Genomic DNA, 24527 nt, shown 5'->3' on the forward strand with positions numbered 1-24527 from the left:
GGCCCTACTGTATGTTACTAATACAGTATGCATATTACATATAGTATATATATAAAACTCAAAATTTATAAATAAATTTCTTTAGGAAAAACTTTAGCCATCTGATTGTTATTTTGATCATATTCATTTTCAGTATCCCAAAAAACTTAAAGGTAAAATATCTTTTTTTTTCCTTTCCAAAGCAGAAATTTTTCAAAATCTGTAGACTAGTGTTAAGAGTGATTTACACATTCATAAAAATGTTTAGACATCATGCCTGCAAACACATACCTAATAAGATTTACACTGAATGATACACTGTATTATGACATCCATTCCTTTCATGGGAGCAGTCTTTCACATACATTACGTATATCATCACAGTTACTATTAGACATACGGTGAATACATCTCCTTATCGATACCGAGGATTCAACTGTACGAGTTGCGCTTGTTTCATGCTATCATATGTAAGTGTTATGGAGTTACCTAGAGTAATTTTGAAGAAATATAATAGCAAAAAAAAAAAAAAAAAAAAAAAAAAAAAAAATTTATAAGTTTCCAAAAGCCATTGCTCAGATCGTAGTTACGGTAATCTTACAGCAATGTATTATGGCACATAGCAAAACATCCAGAAAACTGGTCTTTAACTTTGTGGACTGAGACATACATATACACGTATACTGTACGGTACTGAATACTAATCACTCCATTAACTAACACTCAATATTCAAATTAGTGCTTAACCGACAATTTTGCCATTTTACATACGAAACTGATCAACCAACAAGTTTCAGGACAAAAATGTGAAATCTGTATGTATGTATTTTTTAAAATGAACAAGATATGTGTTTGTCTCATGCCTAAACATGCAAGGATTATGCAGATACAAATAGAAACTGAAAAAAGCAAAATACTGCATAAATTATAACAATCATTTGTACTGGAGTAAATTTTGTATTCAAGGTCATCTATTGAAATGCCAGAAGTATCAGCTATTAACTTAAGAAGTTAAGAATATCACGCATCTATTCCTTTAGATATAGTGTGGTACCCTGAGTTTTGTACAGCTCCCAACTCGAACAATTATGTAAGTGTATTACTGTAAGTGCTGTTGTAAGCGTATTTTTGGGGGTCTGAAATGGACTAATCTAATTTACATTATTCCTTATGGGAGCAAATTCGTTCGGTAATGGCACTCGAACAGCCTTCTGGAATGAATTATGGAAGAAACTCGGGGTACCACTGTATACCAATTCAGCTTATTTATAAAGAATCCACTTGATACTTAGTTTAACAGCTTTTCTCTTTTATGACTTGTCTATTTCAATATAAATTTCATCCATTGCATGATATACTCATTTTGCAAATCCTCTACTTTTAATTATATCTAATACTCCCTTAAGATAATAAGGTAAACCTCTTCTATTTTCAATTTTTTTAAAGATATAAAATTAAAGCACAAAAAAAAGCAACAAACACTTTTCGATGGCACAGGCTAACCCACGTGAAAAAACAAAACAGATGATAAAAAGACTACATTACTGCAAAATATATTTTTATCCATGACACTGATTTTGCTGAAACAGGGCCTCTGTAGAAGACTAAAATACAGCATATAATACTCTTTTCTTTTCTCTTTTTATAAGTGGGTTTATCTGTGTCATCAAAATTAAATTTCACACTAATGTTAGTGGTGTAACATTATAAAGGAGAAATTATGCAGGCCTCAAATCTGCCAACCCCAGGGGTGTAAGGCGAGCACATTACTTCTGCACACCAAAATGAAGACAATCTTAACAAGACTTCTTACCGAATCTTAAGGCTATGCTAGGCCTAATGTTGTCCTATATCACTTTTATGGTGCTGCCAATGCCAACTTAGGATCCAGGTAACATTTCATATGATTGTACATTCCTGTCAATGCAAACTGAAATTTCACACTATTATGAATGAAAGAATGTGAGGGAGAATTTGTATGGTGAGAGGCAAGCACATTATTATATGTCTCAAACATTAGAAGATCCAAATCAAAATGCTTACCAAGTCTTAAGGTTGTGGTAGGCCCTTCTGTTAGCCCCAAAGAATATCTAGTCACAGAATTAAAAAACTAAATACAAATTGATTTTCCATCTTTAAAAAGCTTTTATAAATTTTCTATTTTTTTTTTTTTTGTATTTGGTCAGACAATAGATAATGAAAATATAATATATTCTCATTATGTCAATCTAGGCACAAATAAGAAGGCTATATATGCATGACAACAGGAATTCAAAGTGAACTCAACTAACATCTTTTCAAGTTCTCTTTCCAGCATTTATCCAGCCTAAATGTTTAGTCAATGGGATTTTGTATTTATACCATGGAATAAATGTATTATGTGCCTTGAGTAAGAATTGCAATAGTTGCAGTGCTAAAGACAAAAAAACATGGATTATACTGCATCTACTTAGCATTCATAAATACAGTACTGATGCAAAATAGTGAACAGCAAGACAAATTGTACCGACCATCCTAAATGTATACTATTGCTGTATTTACTATCCCAACTTACCCCAAACAATTTATTGAGATTTCCAAAATGCATGAAAATATAAGAAAATTTTAATTGTTTATGAAGATGTTTCAAAATGGAGTAAGAAATTTCCAGAAAATATTTTATACAGTAGTATCTTTAAATAAAAATTATTAGTGGGAAAAACTGAAACATTCATGTGCAGAACAGTGCTTAACACCAGGGTTAATGAAAAAAGTATGCTCTATCTTATTATTGAAAAAAAAAATCTAATTTAATACAAATACTGTATAACAAATTAAATGAGAAACAATTTAAAGTTTCTCCATTTGCATAAAATGGTATAAGAAGACATTACTGCAGTGCTGCACCCAACAGCTAGCAACTCTCAATGAAGAAGTGACAGATGATTAACAGTTTGATTTTATGTAATTTGGTAGTAGAATATACCTATAAAGAGAAAAAAATAAGTCCTACTTTCATATTAAAATTCCTGTTTTCAAAACAATGTAATAATGTATGAGAAAAACTGATGAAAAATATGATCATTACCATTCATATCATATGACTGTTATACCAATGCACACAGACCAGTATATATCTTTACATAAAGCAAAAACATTTTAGAAAACCAATGAACCCATTAAATATGCATAGCAGCGTTAATCTAATTTTCATTTTTCTTAAAAAACTACAGCTTACATGACACTAACATATCAAACTCCATCTCAGAATGTCTTAGCCAACTTGGCAGACAACCCAGCCATGATGTTAAGATTTACCCAACCTGAATCCCAGTGGGGGCACAGCTCACTGTGCGAGACATGCTGCAGTCTAACACTTTGTATTCATCTGTAGTAAGAAGAGGATTACCAAATTACCTATTGGAAAGAATAGATACCAACTGTGTCAAAAGTATTCTCTATAAAATTCAATACAGCGAATACTTAATTCAGAATAAAATATGTTTGGATAACAAAAGTAAGATGAGCACTGTTATAAGTTTTGGTGGAATACTTTACTGTTGTTAAGTGGAAGCAATCTACACTTTACTCTTGTAAATCATCAGTCCCAATGCACAAACAAATTTAAGGTGTTTTCCTTTATTAACTCTACTACTCGACACACTTAAGGAAAGAATGAAACAGGTGAGAAAACAGAACTGTTGCTCTATTTATTAAAAAAAAAACAGAAATGCAAAGGAAGAGAAAATGAAGGAGACCACTGGGTAGTACTGCAGTTTGTAACAAAAATTAAACAACTTTCTGGAAAAGGAAAGAGTAAAAGTGTATTTTCCCCTGAGATAGTGCTGCATGGGTGATCAATGCTCTACTACCTAGACTATTTACTGTAATTGGTAAAATATACACCATTCCCAACATAAAACATGTATTATTGCTATGAATCATAAATTTTCAGAAAAGCTTATGTAGAGTAAGTACATTGTAACTCTCTTCAACCAACCTAGCTACAAAGACTTGAGAAAGTATGAAAATACATAATTAAGATATACAGTACGTGTATACTATGTCACTTCACAGTGTTTTTCATAAGGAAAAGAAGGCTCATTATCTTCCATTTATGATTCTGTTTTCAAACTGATTTTGTAATATACATATACTATAACATATTGCAAAATTAGTTTTCATTATTTAATTAAGAATTTTAAATTGCAGATATACATTTCAACATAAATCCATAAGAAAATAAAATACTATTCCTATCACTAATTATAATACAAAAGTTTAGAAGAAATGTCTTAGATTTACCAAAGAAAACATTAGCAAAGAAGGGAATGTATGAAAGTATAGTGGTACCAACACTCTTATATGGGTGTGAAGCTTGGGTTGTAAATGCTGCAGCGAGGAGGTGGCTGGAGGCAGTGGAGATGTCTTGTCTAAGGGCAATGTGTGGTGTAAATATTATGCAGAGAATTCAAAGTGTGGAAATTAGGAGGAGGTGTGGAGTTACTAAAAGTATTAGTCAGAGGCCTGAAGAGGGGTTGTTGAGGTGGTTTGGTCATTTAGAGAGAATGGATCAAAGTAGAATGACTTGGAGAGCATATAAATCTGTAGGGGAAGGAAGGAGAGGTGGGGGTCGTCCTCAAGGTTGGAGGGAAGGGGTAAAGGAGGTTTTTGAGGCGAGGGGCTTGGACTTTCAGCAAGCATGCGTGAACGTGTTAGACAGGAGTGAATGGAGACGAATGGTTTTTGGGATCTGATGAGCTGTTGGAGTGTGTGCAGGGTAATATTTTGTGAAGGGATTCAGGGAAGCCAGTTAGCCAGACTTGAGTCCTGGAAATGGGAGGTACAATGCCTGTACTTTAAAAGAAGGGTTTAGGATACTGACAATCTGGAGGGATGTCTAAACTGTCATATCTGAGCACCTCTGCAAAGACAATGATTATGTATGAGGTGAAAGTGGTGAAAGATGAAAGTATTTTCTTTTCAGGGATTTTCTTTCTTTTTGGGTCACCTTGCCTCGGTGGGAGATGGCCAACTTGTTGAGAAAAAATAAAATTATTCTAACTTCATTAAGCAGTACTGCTTTTGCCAGTGCTACTCACCAAGCTCACACTTGAGATTACTGTCAATTGGAAGAACTTGCTCAATGCTAAGGTCAATTGCACTGTGAACTGGAACTCTTGCAGTCTGGAAGATAAGCAATGCCTGCTCTCCTCCTTGCTTGATTTCCTGAGTAGTTACTTCAATCAGTGCCACGACTCGTGTTGTCTTGATAAATTCTTGTACGAGTCCTGCTTCAACTACCTGGGGTATTTTGTTAAGGCATGTACATCTAGTGATGGACAAAAGCAAAAGCATATTAGTTGAGAGCAACTCAGTCAACATGGAAAATAAAGTTAGTTCTCTCTATGGTAATTTATTACTAATTTTAGATTCATATAAATTAAGAAAATTAATTTAGCACAAAAACTTATTAATGTCTTTATCAATGAACATTTCTAATGAAAGTGGAGTAGGAGTGTTTAATAGTATTCAATCTTTGATACTACAAATGTGACCATCACAACTCTGCCAAGTGCAACAGACCACAACTTCTCCAACTTCAACCTTGTTTAACTCTTTACTATCAGTCACATACATCTACAATGACCCAGGCCAGTGTTGCTTATGTAGATCTACCCATAAATCATAGCACCCTCAAATTGGCTTTGAGCTGCAAATTTTGGCCTACACATGAGGGAAATGGTCTGTGTGGAGGGTGAGTGCAGTATAAAAGAAAGCCTGCCTCCACACAGTGCATGATTAGAACAGCTAACCTTTGATTTTGGGTTAAAATAGTGAATTTGGAACAGATCTTCTTTCAACAAATCGGCCATTTCCCACCAAGGCAGGGTGGCCCCCCCAAAAAAAAAAGTTTCTCTTTTTAACTTTAGTAATGTATACAGACGAAGGGGTTACTAGCCTCTTGCTCCCAGTACTTTAGTCGACTCTTACGACACACATGGCTTAAGGAGGAAGAATTCTGTTCCACTTTCCCATAGAGATAAGAGGAAAGAAGAACAAGAATAAGAAAATAAAAGAAGACCCAGAGGGGTGTGTATATATATGCTTGTACATGCAAGTTTAGTGTAACCTAAATGTAAGTAGAATTAACAAGATGTACCTGAAACCTTTCACGTTTATGAGACAGAAAAAAGACACCAGCAATCCTGTCATTATGTAAAACAATTACAGGCTTTCGTTTTACACTCACTTGGCAGGAAAGTAGTACCTCCTTGGGCAGCTACCGAGACCAGAAGATATACAGTGGAACCTCGGTTTTCGTATGCCCCAGTGTTTGTAGGATTCGAGTTTCAATGACTTTTTTCATCAAAATTTTGTCCCAGTTTTCGTACATCCACTCGGTTTTCGTAGAGTTGAAAATGGTCCGTACCAAATGCATCCGCATGCCTCAGCCACTCAAGCACCCACACAAAGCATCTCATGCATTCATGAATCAGTCTGCCTTTGTTTCTTGTTGAGTGAGCATCACCCCGTGCGTTCATCCAAAACATTTCATAATAATCCATTGTATTGTGCTTGTTTATTGAGTGTGACTGCTAAATTAGCCACCATGGGGCAAAGAAAGTTCCGAGTGCCAGCCCTTTGATAAAGAAGGAGAGAAACACGATAGAATTCAAGAAAGAACTCGCAGCAAAGTACAAAAGTGGATGTGGAAGAGTTGGTGGACGACCACAGGGAAGAGCTAACCACTGAAGAGCTGCAAGACCTTTAACTGGGACAGCAACAGACTGCAGCTGAGCAAATTGCTTCAGAGGGAGAGAGAGGGAAGAATGTACCTTCTTCAGTGATTAAGGACATGTGTGCAAAGTGGAACGAGTTGCAAAGTTTTGTGGAGAAATATCATCCTAACAAAGCTGTTGCAAGCTGTGTGTGCAACATGTTCAATGACAATGCCTTGTCCTATTTTAGGCAAATCTTAAAGAGACACCAGAAACAGATCTCTCTGGACAGATTTTTTGTGTGACAGGGGTACAATGACTCTCAAGCTGATCCTAGTGCCAGTAAAAAGCAAAGAAGGGAAGTAACCCTGGCTAGGGCCTTGATACCTGAAGTCTTTATGGAAGGGGATTCCCCTTCCAAACACTAACCTCTCCTCCTCCCTCTCCCCTCCTCGCCAGCTTCCATATGCCAACAAGAGTCTTCAATAAAGGTAAAAGTGATGTTAAATGTTTATTTATCCACTTCATTAGTCATTTATATTTCTCACTGTTTTCTGAATGTAAAACTTTTGTTTTTCTCAATAAAATGTAGTTTTTGTTAATATTTTTGGGTGTCTGGAATGGATTAACTGGATTTACATTATTTCTTAGGGGAAAAATTGCTTCACTTTTCATTCGATTTGGTTTTTGTCAAACTTTTTAGAATGGATTAATTACGAAAACTGAGGTTCCACTGTGCTAGTGAAATGGAGAAGATTTTGGTCGGTATCAAATCATAAGTGGCCTGAAATAGATCTCAAAGTGACAGAAAGAGTCAATTTTATGCAGCTTAACTGAGGAGGATTAAGCAACTCACATGAATATAACAACAGCAATAATAATAATAATAATACTGCAGAAGAGTTGGGCCCCAATTCTCCCCACCTCCTAGGCCTGTTTTATGGGTTATTCTAGGTCTGCTTCAATTACTGGGACAACTTAAACCATGACCAAGCATTCTTGGTTATGGTTTATTACCATATGGACTCAATTATGAATTCCAGACTGCTGATCTCTCTATGAATGTAGCACTAGAATGTTCAGGGGGTTCAACTGTACTCTAAAATATACTATGCAAAGAAATCCATCTTGGAAATACATACCATTTTTATTGTGCATCAATTACATGAAAACTCATAAAAAGCATGTACATAAATAACCCGCACATAGGAGAAAGAAACTTGACATTTTGATCCGACTTGGACCACTGACAAGTTACACTAACACAAGAAAGCTCCCTCACCTTCGTGTGTTAGTGGGACTTGTCAATGGTCCAAGTTGGCCCAAAACATCATAAGCTTCTTTCTCCTATGTGTGGGTTATTTGTGTATTATTCCAGTCACGGTATTGTGCCTTTTTGTTCTTTAAAAAGCATATAATAAGCATAAATTAAAATAAAAGTTTATACATGCAAAAAATAAAAATGTTGCAAGAATGTTATAGTAGAATACATAATGCAGTGCATGATAAGGATACAGCAGTGAGCTTGTGGCCTGAGAGAAGCTTCTCTTGTACGTGTGGTGAAAGCTCCATGACTGGTGCTGTGCTCCTACTACACTCAACACTCCTTTACATCTGGCAACAAATAAATAATAATATAATAAATATACTGTATGGAGGTTAATGAGATCCTTATATTTTAAAATTCAGATTACATTTCAACAATTTATTATAAAATTATACACTTTACAGTCAGTTTTGCTTTACTAAATTAATATAAATAGGCACACTGCAGTACTGTCATTTTTCTGTGCCCTTGCCAGGACACAAAATGGCATCACACTGGGCGAATACAGAGCACCACTGCAACACTTAGCAACATCTCTTGCAGACTAAACTCATTACAAAACCTGCCTAAATATTCTGCACTCATTTACAGCATCTAGAAATATTAACAAATACCGCATGTCAACCATTTATAATTTGTTTTTTGCTTTTCATGACAGTAATGATAATTTAAAATTTAAGCTATTAGAAACTGAAACTTAATATACAACAAACTATACAAAGAAACAGTTTAGCCTGTACAAGAAAGTATCTCAACACCTACAGAAAAAAAACTCAGCAGTGAACGAGTAGTAAAAATAAACAGTGGAACCTCGGTATGTGACCTTAATTCATTCCAGAAGGCTGTTCGAGTGCCGCTCTGTTTGAGTAGCGAACAAGTTCTTCCCAACCAATTTTCTGTTTGGTTGGCTGTTATCATTAATCTTCGTAGGCCCCATGAAGACTTATTTATACAAATACAAAAAAACACCAAAAAATGCAAAGAAACACGAAATAGTTTACAGCGAAGTTCTGGCAGGTCGTATTTGTTTGGTCAAGTGCTGAGCCTTGTTCGAGGAGGGAGCTGGTCGTATACCGAGGTTCCACTGTATATATATAAAGAAAAAGCACAGGCATGCAACGGTAATGTCTAATTTCAGATTCACCAATAATTCTCTTTAGAGATTCTGAGCAGAAACTTCATGCAAAAGTTTCTTCAGTGAGCAGTGTCCAGAGCACAAGCAAGCATCAAAGGAAATGGCTGAGAATCACACAGCTATGGTAATCAAATTACTGTAGGTATTTTTCCATTTAGGTTTATATGAAGTACATCACTAAATTACTGGAGAATTATTAAACTGTAATTTTCACAGGAATTTTATAACATGTTTGATTGCAATATCCACTGGTGATGCATATCATTTGAAAATTCTGATGCCAGTATCTTTACTAAAGAGCTCGTCTCATGAGGGCATGCACTAAAGAAAAGAATTAGTGTATGTACAGTAACAATCATGTTATACATAGGTGTACATGACACAGTATTATTTGGTGTTAAGAGATTTAATAAATAATTGATCAGCAGATTGCTTTATTCTACATGCTAACTAACCATTCTGCTGTATACCTCGTTATCTCAGCAGTTTTCCAAATGTTAGGGCTCCAAATCTCACTGGATGCATAATACTTGGAAGGAAACAAATCATTAAGTTTTTAGAATGGAGTAAATAGTTGGACAATAAATATTTTTTATACTGCAAATAAAGTACATTAATGTTGATAAGATGCCAGTGAGCTTGAAATATATTCAGACAAAACTGTTGCTATCATATAATGCTACACAAAATGAGAATAACATTAAAAACAAAATAGTTATAACTACAGAACATCAAACTTTGGTTTCAGACAACGAACATCATGCTTATTTGAATCTCTGAACGTATCAAAACATACAAGTCATTCATGCATTCTACTGCTAACTCATCTTCAGGAGCCTATACTATAATGCTAATCCAGGCTTAAAAACTTTCTTGAGAGCTGCAACAGAACCCATGAGCATTACATATGAAATATCTCTGATATTCCAAGCAAAAGTCTGAATCTATGTAAAAACTCAGTGCAAATAGAGACCCAAAATACAAGAAACCTTACCAGAAGACACTGAAATCTGTCCAAAATTATACAAATTTGACACGCTGTAAATGAAAAATCATAATTTCAATTCTGTAAAATTTCTGTAATGGCATTATTATTATTATTATTATATTACATAAATTTAATACTAAGTTCATTGTTTAAATTAGACCACTGAACTGATAATGACAACCTCCATACATTTTCCAAGTTCATCCATACCCATAACTTGTATATAGATGTCACTAAATAGAGTACATATGTTTTCAGATACTTGGGAGTTGACGTGTCGGAGGATGGATTTATGAAGGATGAGGTTAATCATAGAATTGATGAGGGAAAAAAGGTGAGTGGTGCGTTGAGGTATATGTGGAGTCAAAAAACGCTATCTATGGAGGCAAAGAAGGGAATGTATGAAAGTATAGTAGTACCAACACTCTTATATGGATGTGAAGCTTGGGTGGTAAATGCAGTAGCGAGGAGACGGTTGGAGGCAGTGGAGATGTCCTGTCTAAGGGCAATGTGTGGTGTAAATATTATGCAGAAAATTCGGAGTGTGGAAATTAGGAAAAGGTGTGGAGTTAATAAAAGTATTAGTCAGAGGGCAGAAGAGGGGTTGTTGAGGTGGTTTGGTCATTTAGAGAGAATGGATCAAAGTAGAATGACATGGAAAGCATATAAATCTATAGGGGAAGGAAGGCGGGGTAGGGGTCGTCCTCGAAAGGGTTGGAGAGAGGGGGTAAAGGAGGTTTTGTGGGCAAGGGGCTTGGACTTCCAGCAAGCGTGCGTGAGCGTGTTAGATAGGAGTGAATGGAGACGAATGGTACTTGGGACCTGACGATCTGTTGGAGTGTGAGCAGGGTAACATTTAGTGAAGGGATTCAGGGAAACCGGTTATTTTCATATAGTTGGACTTGAGTCCTGGAAATGGGAAGTACAATGCCTGCACTTTAAAGGAGGGGTTTGGGATATTGGCAGTTTGGAGGGATATGTTGTGTATCTTTATATGTATATGCTTCTAAACTGTTGTATTCTGAGCACCTCTGCAAAAACAGTGATAATGTGCGAGTGTGGTGAAAGTGTTGAATGATGATGAAAGTATTTTCTTTTTGGGGATTTTCTTTCTTTTTTGGGTCACCCTGCCTCGGTGGGAGACGGCCAACTTGTTGAAAAAAAAAAAAACATATTTTACTTGAGGCCAGCAGGGCATCACAGTGAAAAAATAATCACAAGAAAAATGTTCTTTCCCAAATAACATACTGAAATAAAGTCTGGTAGGACAAAGAAATTTTTGTGTTGATTTTAGTTCAAATATCACAATAATTTAGCAGAATTTCAAAAAGCAATTAAGGATCCATTTAACCCGTAAACGGTCCAAGCAGATCTATGTTCACATGTGTAGTGCTACAAAAGTAGATCTAAGTTTTTTTTACATATTTTCAAATATAACAACAAAAAAAAGTAGATCAAAGTTTTTTTACACATTTTCAAATGTAGAAAAACAAAAAGAAGATCTACTTTTTTTACAAACTTTCAAATGTTGAAAAAACGTATATATACGTTTGGACTGTTTACGGGTTAAAGAAAAAAAAAACATTGGCTGTCTATGCAGCATCTGGACAATTACTGCAACTCTATTTGTCTATCAATCAATCAGTTTGATGCTTCACGTCTTCCAAGAAATACATGTACGTAACTCAAAATAATGGATTCATGTTGGATGAACTTAGATTTAGAAAAGATATACAAAAGTACTGGTTTTGAAATAATATCTGAGATGACAGGAACAACTGCTAAGTAGAGAGACTGAAGCCGACACCTTCGGCAGAAGCAAAAATAGGTTGAGTAATATGACAGAAAAGTTGGGTTTGAGGAGGACCTGCCTAGAGGGACTGATTATCTTAAAACTCCCTATTCACATCTTCACATCATCAACAGACTGAGGGACTGATCACTTCAAACACCATATCTATACCTGGAGAGGGTTTCAGGGATCAATGCCCCTGCAGCCCAGTCATTGACCGGGCCTTAGGGGCATTGATTCCCAAAACCCATAAGAGAGAGAAGCTTACTCATCAACCTTTTAGCATTATATACTATTTATATGTATTATGATTTTAATATATAAACTCTGACTGGATGTTTGGTAAAATGTAAGTCACACGGAAAATATATGTTACTATCCTTAGAAAACATCACCATCTGTTTGTGTGTTACTGGTGAAATACAGTGTACTATGTACATCTACATAATTATTATTACATTACAATATTCACAGAAAATTTATATACCCATTATGTCTACACAAGAATCTGGCATCATCTTCAATTATACAGAGTTCATGCAACCTTCTCTAATTAATATATACAGTATCAGCTAATCTTAAATCTGATTCAAACCATATACAATGACCTCCAGTGAAATTTAAGTCACTTTCTCTGACATTTTTGGGGTTTTCCTAAATAATTTACACATATGTTACTAGGTATGATATTTGCACTTAAGTAGACCTGTACTTAAATAGACTTACAATTATACAATCATTTCAATAAATATAGAGCTAACTACTACAGAACTACACTGGTGATAAATTATATATATCTAACCTAAGATAACACCGCAAAAAAAGAAGCCAGACTGTAACTTACAAGCAGTGTAGTGTACACTACACAGGTCACCTTGACCTACTTGTTGTATCAGTGAACACATTCACTGCTGGTGATTGTGTCACAATATATGTATTTCTCCAATGAATTTATTATTATCATGGGGGAGCGCTAAACTCGTAGGAATTATACAGCACCTGTGGAGGGGGGGGAGGGGATGGAAGGTATTCAGGCTCAATTTAGGGAACTGAAGCACAGATCCAATTCCCTAGATCAAGAGCCCCCTCACCAGCATCAAGGAACTTCCCTTGAGGGGTTTCCCCAATAGAAATAATCAAGGACCCCAATGAAAATAAGTCACTTTGACCTTTTTTTTTTTTTTTAGGTTATCCTAGGTAATTTACACACATGTATAGTAACTGTACTTATGTATACCTGTACCTAAGTAATCTTACTAACCACATCTACTGTGCAGCAGTGATTCACACATTCCCAATTACATAATAATTTACAATCAGTCCTTACAGCTGGCACTTTTTAACTGCTTCTACAAGGTCATGCTGTGACCTTACCAACTATTTTCCCCAAATCCGAGTCTAAACTCGGGAATAAATCACATGAGAAAACCTGTAACCTGCCGGGGACTTTCATTATTTTTTATTGCTATACTTATGGGAGCAGCGGTAAACCCGTAGGGGTCATATAGAAAGGGGGGGAGGAAAAAAAAAAAAGACAATCTGAACTGAGCCAAGGTAAGGATGGGCCCCAATTCCATGGATCAAGATCCCCCTCTCCCCTCACCGGCATCAAGGGACACTCCCAAGAGGGGACACTAATTAATCAAACCACCCAAGACATAATTAGTCAATTAAGACACTTCTTGACCTTCCCACGTCACAGAAAAACCTAAATAACTAAGCTCATCATGCAACTACCTAGCCAATTAAACCACAAATATCTCCACTACATCAATACACAATTCAGTAAAGCCCCGTAATTTAAATTAAGAGCCCATTACAACCTGTAATTTTGACCTTATTGAATGAGCTGATTTCTCGACACAACTTCTAATCAACGTTCCAAAACTCACGATGATTATACTTAAAACATTAACATCTAAACTAGGTTTATTTATAATAGAATGATACTAAAGTATTCACTGAAGATGTTGGTATTTCTAACCCGTTGATTATCTCTCTTCTAATTTAATCCCTTACGAACAATTTTGAAAGACTTTATTTCTAAAAGTCAAAGTAAGACATTGTAAACACAATCTTTAATAGAAAACGTAAATATTTAAAACATAAACTGAATTATTTTTTTTTTTTTTTTTGGGTGGAGACATGTGACTTAAAACCGATAAGTGGTGAAGATCTTGTCGGGATTATTAACCCGGCGGGTTCGTAACTCAGGTGTCCCGTGGCTTGGTAGGCAACGCACTCGCCTCCCACAGTGTCTGTGGTTCAATACCTGGCGAGGGTGGAAATGTTGGGCATGTTCCCTTACACCTGCTGTCACTGTTCACCTAGTGGTAAATAGGTACCTGGGTGTTAGTCGACTGGTGTGGTTGGCATCCTGGGGAACACAAGTGAGGGACCCCAGTGGAAATAAGATAGTCCTCTTGGGTTAGCCTGGGTAGCTAGTTTTCCGGGCTAGAAACCTGGTGGCTAAAGCTCCCGCTTCACACACGGAGGGCCCGGGTTCGATTCCCGGCGGGTGAAAACATTTCGACACGTTTCCTTACACCTGTTGTCCTGTTCACCTACCAGAAAATAGGTACCTGGGTGTTAGTCGACTGGTGTGGGTCGCATCCTGGGGGACAAGATTAAGGACCCCAATGGAAATAAGTTAGACAGTCCTCGATGACGCACTGACTTTCTTGGGTTATCCTGGGTGGCTAACCCTCCGGGGTTAAAAATCCGAACGAAATCTTATCTTATCTTATCTTTATGACACAATAAAGCCTGTTGGCCATCAGGAACTGCGACCCACAGCAGCCAACTCAATGCTAGGTGAATAAACTCAGTGGTCATTTTATTAGGTACACCAATGGAAATAATACACTTTGGATTTTTTGGGATTATCCTAAGTAATTTACACATATGTTACTACGTATAATAATTGTACTTACGTGTACCTGGAGTATACCAGGTTCCAGTTCCAGGCCTATTATTATTGTTATTATTAATATAAACATGGGGAGAGCTACATAAGGGGGATTACCAATAGACCCCTGGCTGTCTTCAAGCAGGCACTGGACAAGCACCTAAAGTCGGTACCTGACCAGCCGGGCTGTGGCTCGTACGTTGGATTGCGTGCAGCCAGCAGTAACAGCCTGGTTGACCAGGCCCTGATCCACCATGAGGCCTGGTCACAGACCGGGCCGCGGGGGCGTTGACCCCCGGAACTCTCTCCAGGTAAACTCCAGAATGGAAGGTATTCAGACTCAATTCAGGTAACTGAAGTATAGATCTAATTCCCTAGATCAACAGCCCCTCACCAGCGTCAAGAAACTTCCCTTGAGGGGTACCTGTGCCTAAATAATCTTACGTGCTCGTTAATACAAGTATCTTATTAGTCTATCACGTGGCAGCACCTCAGTGCCTACAAGCATGGAGACATGGTCAAGAGGTTCAGTTGTTGTTCAGACCGAGCATCATAATGGGGAAGAAATGTGATCTAGACAGATCATGGAAATATTATTAGTGTCAGATGGGATGGTTTGAGTATCTCAGAAACTGCTGATCTCTTGGGATTTCCACTCACAACAGTCTCTAGAGTTTACAGAGAATGATGGGACAAACACAAAACATACAATGAGCGTCAGTTCTGTGGGCGAAAAAGCCTTGTTAATGAGAGGGGTCAGAGGAAAATCGACAGATTGGTTCAAGGTGACAGTAATTCAAGTAACTATGCGTTACTACAGTGGTATGCAGATCATCTATGAATGCATAGCACGTCAAACCTTGAAGTGAATGGAAGTAAAAACTCCCACCGGGTTCCACTCCTGTCAGCTAAGAACAGGAAACTGAGGCTACAGTGGGCACAGGCTCACTGAAACTGGACAGTTAAAGACAGAAAAGAAAGTCACCTGCCCTCACGAATCGCGATTTCTACTGAAATATGCAAATAGTAGGGTCAGAATTTGGTGTAAACTTTTGTGATGTGGTGGAACAAGACATTCGCAACATGAAAGTGTAACCAACAAATTTAAGGTGTCCCGTGGCCTGGTGGCTGAAGCTCTCGCTTCATACGGCGAGGGTCCGGGTTCGATATAACCAAATCATATCACTGCTTTCATCCCACAAAACAAGGTCGAAGAATAAAAAACTGTTAAAAAATAAGAGACAAGCTGCAGTACTTTACTGTGAGAGGAAGAAGTTAGTGACACATTAACCAAGGACGTGAGAAGCACCTAACTACTGTGGGTTAGGATTCGCGTTGACCAAATGTCTGGTCTGTATGAGCTGTATCACGCTAGGAAACAGCATTTCCCGCCGCCCTGGCAGATAACAGCTTTTGATATCACTTTGCCCACCTATCCTTCTTAGAAACTAATCATGCACACTCCTCAGCTTCAATTATTTTCTAAAATCAGTGTTCAGGAACACATACACGACCTACGACCTTAGCACAAAGAATACTATCACATAAACTAATACACGGCCTTAGCCGTGTTGGATGAATCTTATTGTGGCTAGCTGGTCTAGTGGCTAACGCGACGGGCTGGAGTTTTGAGACTCTATGACCGCGGGTTCAATCCCGGCCGGGGGTATGGTTTAGCACAAAGAATACTATCACGCAAACTATCAACGCTGATGGCTCCCTTAACCCTGACAGTGGGAGTTCAAGAAATGGTTATCATAAACCAGCCTGATAGTACTATAATACTGAGGCTCATTAGAATTAATAATTGGGATTCTACCTTACAAACTGAGCTATTTAGTATACTTGCCCTCAAGCTTGTGGAAACTACTACCGAACTCAGTGTAATTGTAATTGACTCTCTCTTTCCTTATTACTTGCTCTAAATAGCCTGAGACCTGAATGTAACATATTTGTGTATGAAGCTAGGTACAAATTATTAAGAAAGGGATTACAGTTAGCCTTTTGTGGATTCCCTCTCATATAGGCTTCCAAGAACATGACAAAGTTGATAAATTAGCTAAATAAGCATTAAGTAAAGAGAATGTTGAGAATAATTTTGATTTTTCAAATAGAAGTTTACGAAACATTGTCAGAAAGGTTGAAGAAAGCAGAGCTGCAGATTGGAACTAACAGAACATTGTCCATAATAATGATATGTGCCCAGTTAAACATACAGTATCTATGGAGAAAGTAACAAGGATAGTTTGTCTGCATGATGTTATTGCTAGACAAGGCTAGGTTATAAGTATTTCTGGCATTACGGTTTATATGCAGATGTCAATGACAAAATGCTAAGTGTGTGGACAGAGACAGGGCCATACAGTGAAGTATTATATCCTAGAGTGTCCAAACATCTAACTTTTTGGCGACACCTCAATGCAAACCTTGCAGGATATGGTAAAACACTTCATTGTTAATAAGACATTTGAAATCTTGAGGTTGTATGATCTTGTATCCACATTTTGCATCGATTAGATTAATGAACTGTTTTTATTGAAGAGATTCCAATCCAGTTTTGACCAGTCTGTTTTAATGGTAATTATATATATATATATATATATATATATATATATATATATATATATATATATATATATATATATATATATATATATATATATATATATATATATATATATGTATATATGTATATATATATATATATATATATATATATATATATATATATATATATATATATATATATATATATCTTGTATTCCGTACTACATTGTGTACATCACCCATATGGAATAATTGTAAAACATTATATGGCTAATATTTTTCTAATGATGTAAAAATCCTCAGTGGGTCTGACAAGAGCCATTGTGACCTTTGTAATCTTTTTTTTTTCGCACTACCGCTCACAGGATGAGCATGAGATGCACAATAAACTAGCCACTCGGGCGGCACAACTAAGATCTCAACTATGTAACACCAATTTACCGGCTGACCTCCACTATGTGACACCAAGCACTGGATGACCTCCCCCACTATGTGACACCAAGCACTGAATAACCTCCCCCACTATGCGACACCAGGCACTGAATAACCTCCCCCAGTATGCGACACCAGGCACTGGATGACCTCCTCCACTATGTGACACCAGGCACTGGATGACCTCCTCCACTATGTGACACCAAGCACTGAATAACCTCCCCCACTATGCGACACCAGGCACTGAATAACCTCCCCCTGTATGCGACACCAGGCACTGGATGACCTCCTCCACTATGTGACACCAGGCATTGGATGACCTCCTCCACTATGTGACACCAGGCACTGGATGACCTCCTCCACTATGCGACACCAGGCCCTGGATGAATACAAGATTCAATTAACGTACCGTTGGGCATTGCTGGAGTCTTTGACCATGTCACTGTTGTCTCTGGCAAAACACTACTAATCTTTGACTTCCTTCTATACCTTACACACTAATTTCCATCGAGGTCGATCTCTTAAAGCAGTAATTAACGGAAGAGAGTCTGAAAGACTCGGAGTTCGCAAGTCGCTGCTGAAGTTTGTGATTATGTCGCTGCCAGTCCTGATGAGTTGATACCGGGTGAGCTGGTACAGCATCATGCCGGGTTTACCTGGAGTTTACCTGGAGAGAGTTTCGGGGGTCAACGCCCCCGCGGCCCGGTCTGTGACCAGGCCTCCTGGTGGATCAGCGCCTGATCAACCAGGCTGTTGCTGCTGGCTGCACGCAAACCAACGTACGAGCCACAGCCCGGCTGATCAGGAACTGTCTTTAGGTGCTTGTCCAGTGCCAGCTTGAAGACTGCCAGGGGTCTGTTGGTAATCCCCCTTATGTGTGCTGGGAGGCAGTTGAACAGTCTCGGGCCCCTGACACTTATTGTATGGTCTCTTAACGTGCTAGTGACACCCCTGCTTTTCATTGGGGGGATGGTGCATCGTCTGCCAAGTCTTTTGCTTTCGTAGTGAGTGATTTTCGTGTGCAAGTTTGGTACTAGTCCCTCTAGGATTTTCCAGGTGTATATAATCATGTATCTCTCCCTCCTGCGTTCCAGGGAATACAGGTTTAGAAACCTCAAGCGCTCCCAGTAATTGAGGTGTTTTATCTCCGTTATGCGCGCCGTGAAAGTTCTCTGTACATTTTCTAGGTCGGCAATTTCACCTGCCTTGAAAGGTGCTGTTAGAGTGCAGCAATATTCCAGCCTAGATAGAACAAGTGACCTGAAGAGTGTCATCATGGGCTTGGCCTCCCTAGTTTTGAAGGTTCTCATTATCCATCCTGTCATTTTTCTAGCAGATGCGATTGATACAATGTTATGGTCCTTGAAGGTGAGATCCTCCGACATAATCACTCCTAGGTCTTTGACGTTGGTGTTTCGCTCTATTTTGTGGCCAGAATTTGTTTTGTACTCTGATGAAGATTTAATTTCCTCATGTTTACCATATCTGAGTAATTGAAATTTCTCATCGTTGAACTTCATATTGTTTTCTGCAGCCCACTGAAAGATTTGGTTGATGTCCGCCTGGAGCCTTGCAGTGTCTGCAATGGAAGACACTGTCATGCAGATTCGGGTGTCATCTGCAAAGGAAGACACGGTGCTGTGGCTGACATCCTTGTCTATGTCGGATATGAGGATGAGGAACAAGATGGGAGCTAGTACTGTGCCTTGTGGGACAGAGCTTTTCACCGTAGCTGCCTCGGACTTTACTCTGTTGACGACTACTCTCTGTGTTCTGTTAGTGAGGAAATTATAGATCCATCGACCGACTTTTCCTGTTATTCCTTTAGCGCGCATTTTGTGCGCTATTACGCCATGGTCACACTTGTCGAAGGCTTTTGCAAAGTCTGTATATATTACATCTGCATTCTTTTTGTCTTCTAGTGCATTTAGGACCTTGTCGTAGTGATCCAGTAGTTGAGACAGACAGGAGCGACCTGTTCTAAACCCATGTTGCCCTGGGTTGTGTAACTGATGGGTTTCTAGATGGGTGGTGATCTTGCTTCTTAGGACCCTTTCAAAGATTTTTATGATATGGGATGTTAGTGCTATTGGTCTGTAGTTCTTTGCTGTTGCTTTACTGCCCCCTTTGTGGAGTGGGGCTATGTCTGTTGTTTTTAGTAACTGAGGGACGACCCCCGTGTCCATGCTCCCTCTCCATAGGATGGAAAAGGCTCGTGATAGGGGCTTCTTGCAGTTCTTGATGAACACAGAGTTCCATGAGTCTGGCCCTGGGGCAGAGTGCATGGGCATGTCATTTATCGCCTGTTCGAAGTCATTTGGCGTCAGGATAACATCGGATAGGCTTGTGTTAGTCAAATTTTGTGGCTCTCTCATAAAAAATTCATTTTGGTCTTCGACTCTCAGTCTGGTTAGCGGCTTGCTAAAAACTGAGTCATATTGGGACTTGAGTAGCTCACTCATTTCCTTGCTGTCATCTGTGTAGGACCCATCTTGTTTAAGTAGGGGCCCAATACTGGACGTTGTTCTCGATTTTGATTTGGCATAGGAGAAGAAATACTTTGGGTACAGCTGGTACAGCATCATGCCGGGTGAGCTGGTACAGCATCATGCCGGGTGAGCTGGTACAGCATCATGCCGGGTGAGCTGGTACAGCATCATGCCGGGTGAGCTGGTACAGCATCATGCCGGGTGAGCTGGTACAGCATCATGCCGGGTGAGCTGGTACAGCATCATGCCGGGTGATGCTGGTACATGCGGACGAGCTGGTACAGCATCATGCCGGGTGAGCTGGTACAGCATCATGCTGGGTGAGCTGGTACAGCATCATGCCGGGTGAGCTGGTACAGCATCATGCCGGGTGAGCTGGTACAGCATCATGCCGGGCGAGCTGGTACAGCATCATGCCGGGTGAGCTGGTACAGCATCATGCCGGGTGAGCTGGTACAGCATCATGCCGGGCGAGCTGGTACAGCATCATGCCGGGTGAGCTGGTACAGCATCATGCCGGGTGAGCTGGTACAGCATCATGCCGGGTGAGCTGGTACAGCATCATGCCGGGTGAGCTGGTACAGCATCATGCCGGGTGAGCTGGTACAGCATCGTGCTGAGTGAGCTAGTGTAACATCGTCCTAGGTGAGCGGTGGAATACAATACCGGGCGTGGTGATGGCAGCATTCCGTGGTTGCAAATGAGATGTCCGCCTCTTCAATCTCCTGTCTTCCTCCCGGTCAACCCTTACTGTATCTGCCTTGTCCTAGCATTTGTAAGTCTTCATTTACTTTATAACAAAAATGTTTTGTTCTAGGAGAGCTTTAACTTGACGAAGCTCCCTTTGAACCGTTTCATGTTTTATTATCATCTAGTGGTGCCAGTATCTCTTGTCAAATTTGAACAGGAATACCAAAAAACTGGATCTTCCTCCAGGTTACACGTTTGGATCATTTGAAAGTTTGGTTGTAGTGACATAGTGCTGCAGGAAGAATGTTTGTGGTGGTCCAGTGTTGGCTCCTTGCCTGCTTTTTAACCTACAGTAGCTGGAGGTGGTTCAGCAGAGGATAGAAGAACCATCGCTCACTGTGAGGCTCACCTTATCAAGGATGCCAGACAGGTAAACAAGCCTCAGGCAGGAGTTAAACAGAATCTACTGAGTAAAAAGTTTAACAATTACCATTTTGTTTTTTAGTAAACTTCGAAAGCAACTGTACTGTCTGACTGTGGTGCGAAAAGGAGGAAGAGGGGATGAAATGAAGGGAGGAAAGATGGGAGGGAAGGAGAGAGGGGAAACTGCTGCGAGAGATCAAAGGAAGGAACTGGTGCTGGAAGAGAGGGAATGGAAGGTTGCAGGAAGAGAAGATAAAAGTGAGGCTAGTGAGATGGGGTGAATGGAAGACGGAAAAGATAGAAGCAAGAAGGAAGCTAGACCATGGAATCAGCTTTGCTCACCGTTTCAGTAGTCTTGTGTAAATTAAGTTACTTCAAGCTGGAGTGAGATTGTATGCGTGATCCATGTAACTCTTTACTTAACTTTCTCTTTGATGACTTTTACCTCAGTGATAGAGCGTTCGACTCACAGTCAAAAGGACTTAAATTTGATTCCGGAGTGGGACGAGACGAATTGACAGGTCCCCATACATTTGCAGCAATGTTATCAGTAAAGTACCTAGGTGTTAGTAGCATGCTGGGGAAGGATACCTGTGGAAATTAATATTATCAGTTGGCTTTAACTGATAATCCCTCTGGGATTATTAACTCTCTTGTGTGTCTATGATCCAAAAATTAACAGATGGAATTTTAATTGAGATATGTTGCCCTAAACCTTCACTCAAAACATATCTTCCGGTGAAATTTTATTTCCAGAGCTAAATATTTAGGGGTGCCGCAAAAATTAAACTTTCCGATCACAAAATAAATGCGAATAGCATAAATATAGTCTAATTTATTTCAGAATATATCGTTTGGCATGGAGAACATGTCCTTCTCGTCTTGAGCACTAACTCTCAGGTTGTACTGCTTCGGGTCTCATGTTTGGTGGTGGATGAGTTGAATTGTGAAATGACAGCAACAACCCTCTCGGCGCTGTCGTTCACAACCCTTAACGAAACGTTGGCGGCTGTGGAACATTGCTAAGTGTCATCTACATTCCATTAAGAAGATGGCCTTGTGAGGATGGACACAGACTCTGACCCCTCTTAGGGAGAAATAGGTTGAAGACATTCCGGTTCTTGGCTATCACGAAGTCATGCAGTAATGTTTGAGAGCAGATTTCTTGTTATCATGCCTTTTCAAACCCTTCTCTCTTCTTGAGATTTTCCATCATTGCAGCCTTCTCCTGTTCTCCAGGAGAACAGGAGAAGGCTGACCAGTTCCTCGGACACATACAGCCATATGTGGCGCTTGAAGGCTGTGAGGGCAGTGCTCGACAACTGACAATTCCTGAATTCTCTTCCAAGATTCTCCATGAAGTCCAAGTCATTTTGGAGCCTATGATACGATCATTGCTTGATGCCTGGACCTGGTATATAAGTGAGAAACGAGGAGGCTGAGTTTCAGCACCGAACACAAAACTTGAACAGTGAGGGAGAACTGTTCTTTGATGAGAAAGATCTCTGGAACATAAATGACATTTGCCATCTATCAGGCTTGAAGGAAGGTTCCAGGTGCCCTGATCTTCACGCTTTACTCTGAAATCTTTACGACAGAATCAGCAGAAGTTTCTTGTAATCATTCCTGGGGTAAGCCTTCGACCCGATTGCTGCCTTCAGGTCCTTCAGTGATCTCTCTTTGAATCTTACCAGAAGACAAGTGAACTCTTATCGAGATCCTTATCTTCACTTGCTGGTTTTCACGGGGATCCATCAATGATTCCTAGCTTCTCTTTGAACTTCAAGTAGACATTAGAGAGAACCACTCTCTCACCAGAAAGGCCTTATCTTCAACTGAGATGTCATCACTGTCTTGTGAGCCACATCGAAGAATTCTCTAGCTGCTCCCGAAACATCATCATTTGAGTATGACAGTCCCGTAGATTCGATTCTGTTTTCTTTTTATCTTGTATTATGGGCCATTTTAGGAAATTTGCCTTTATTGTCAGCCAAAATTAGTGTTTGGATTTTAACCTTCTCCCACATCTCTAGCACTGCCTGAAGAGTTGATTTTGCTTTAGTTTTCTTCAGGACAAAGTGATGGAAGTAATAATTCCTAAGCAATATGTCTCTGGAAGGCAAAAGGGCTGGCAACTTCCTGTTGCCATATCCAATTATCCAAGCTAATAGAACTACATATCTAAAGAACAAGAATAGGTCACGTAAACATAGTAAAACATATAAGAAAATTTTATGCATACAATAAGTCTCAAAAGATCGAAAGGAGATCATGTTTCGATAGAATTTCGATGGGATTACAACCTTAAAGGAGGTCTTTCAGAGTGTTAAGGGTGACGCAGGAGGCTTGATTCTCAAACATCCCAGACGGGAGTATTGTGTCATAACTATGACATCGGGTAGGAAAAGAGAATTTTTTTCGTATCGGTTAGAGCATTAGACTTTCATGGTCCTGAAGGACGCTGCCTAAAAAAATAATCATTGTGCGTGTAATGCAGGATGTTCGATCCTTTGTAAGTAAAAAAAGACACATACAGAAAATAAAACCAGAATACGTATGGGTCCAAGAGCTGAACTTTGAGGTGCTCCACGTTCACTTGTCTTCATCTTTCGCTGGGACACTCTGCCTTCTGTTATAGTTGTTGATGTTAGTTATTAATCGGGAAATTTCACCTGAGCCGGAGTTAGGTTCACATGATCCAACCTTTATTATTGCGACGTTCATCAACATGAAGCTTCATCAGGTAACACTTCATGTGGGCGAAACCTCTTATTGCTAATAAAGGTCTTATGCAACATGTTTCATGTTACCTTCTGTCACCTTCACATATTTCAGCATAACTTTTGTGGTAGCTCGCCGATGCTGGGTCACCTCACCTTGCTGGTGGAATAACTCAGGTTTAACTTAACTAACAACTCAGCGCCTCAGCTTAAATAGCGTGGAGTGTTTTTTCCTCATTCTTCCACATTTGCTCGCGCTCCTGGCTGATGACATGGAACGATTTTATAGACTAGGATTACGGATTGTGAAAAAATTGATTTTGAATGGTTTACTTGAGTCGTGATTAGGATTTATGTAACGTGCCAGTGAACTGGTCACGATTGTAGCAAGTTAGT

General features: G+C 39.1%; 1 protein-coding gene across 6 annotated transcripts in view; it reads right to left on the reverse strand.

The window, feature by feature from the left end:
• Ocrl (Oculocerebrorenal syndrome of Lowe) overlaps positions 1 to 13806 on the reverse strand; it is a 134996-nt gene extending 121190 nt beyond the window's left edge. For 3 of the 6 annotated variants that reach the window (XM_070087054.1, XM_070087053.1, XM_053793450.2), the window contains exons 1-4: positions 13746 to 13804; positions 9598 to 9671; positions 8196 to 8294; positions 5061 to 5262 (exon numbers count right to left, since the gene is read on the reverse strand). In XM_070087054.1, the coding sequence (XP_069943155.1) occupies positions 5061 to 5262; positions 8196 to 8252 (259 nt within the window). In that variant the 5' untranslated portion in view covers positions 8253 to 8294; positions 9598 to 9671; positions 13746 to 13804. Of the gene's footprint in view, positions 1 to 5060; positions 5263 to 8195; positions 8295 to 9597; positions 9672 to 13745 lie in introns of all 6 variants that reach the window. The other 3 variants (XM_053793459.2, XM_053793443.2, XM_053793467.2) reach the window with 3 other exon arrangements.
• Positions 13807 to 24527: the final 10721 nt, after the last annotated feature.

Source organism: Cherax quadricarinatus, chromosome 20 (assembly GCF_038502225.1).
Source record: "Cherax quadricarinatus isolate ZL_2023a chromosome 20, ASM3850222v1, whole genome shotgun sequence".
Classification (NCBI taxonomy): domain Eukaryota; kingdom Metazoa; phylum Arthropoda; class Malacostraca; order Decapoda; family Parastacidae; genus Cherax; species Cherax quadricarinatus.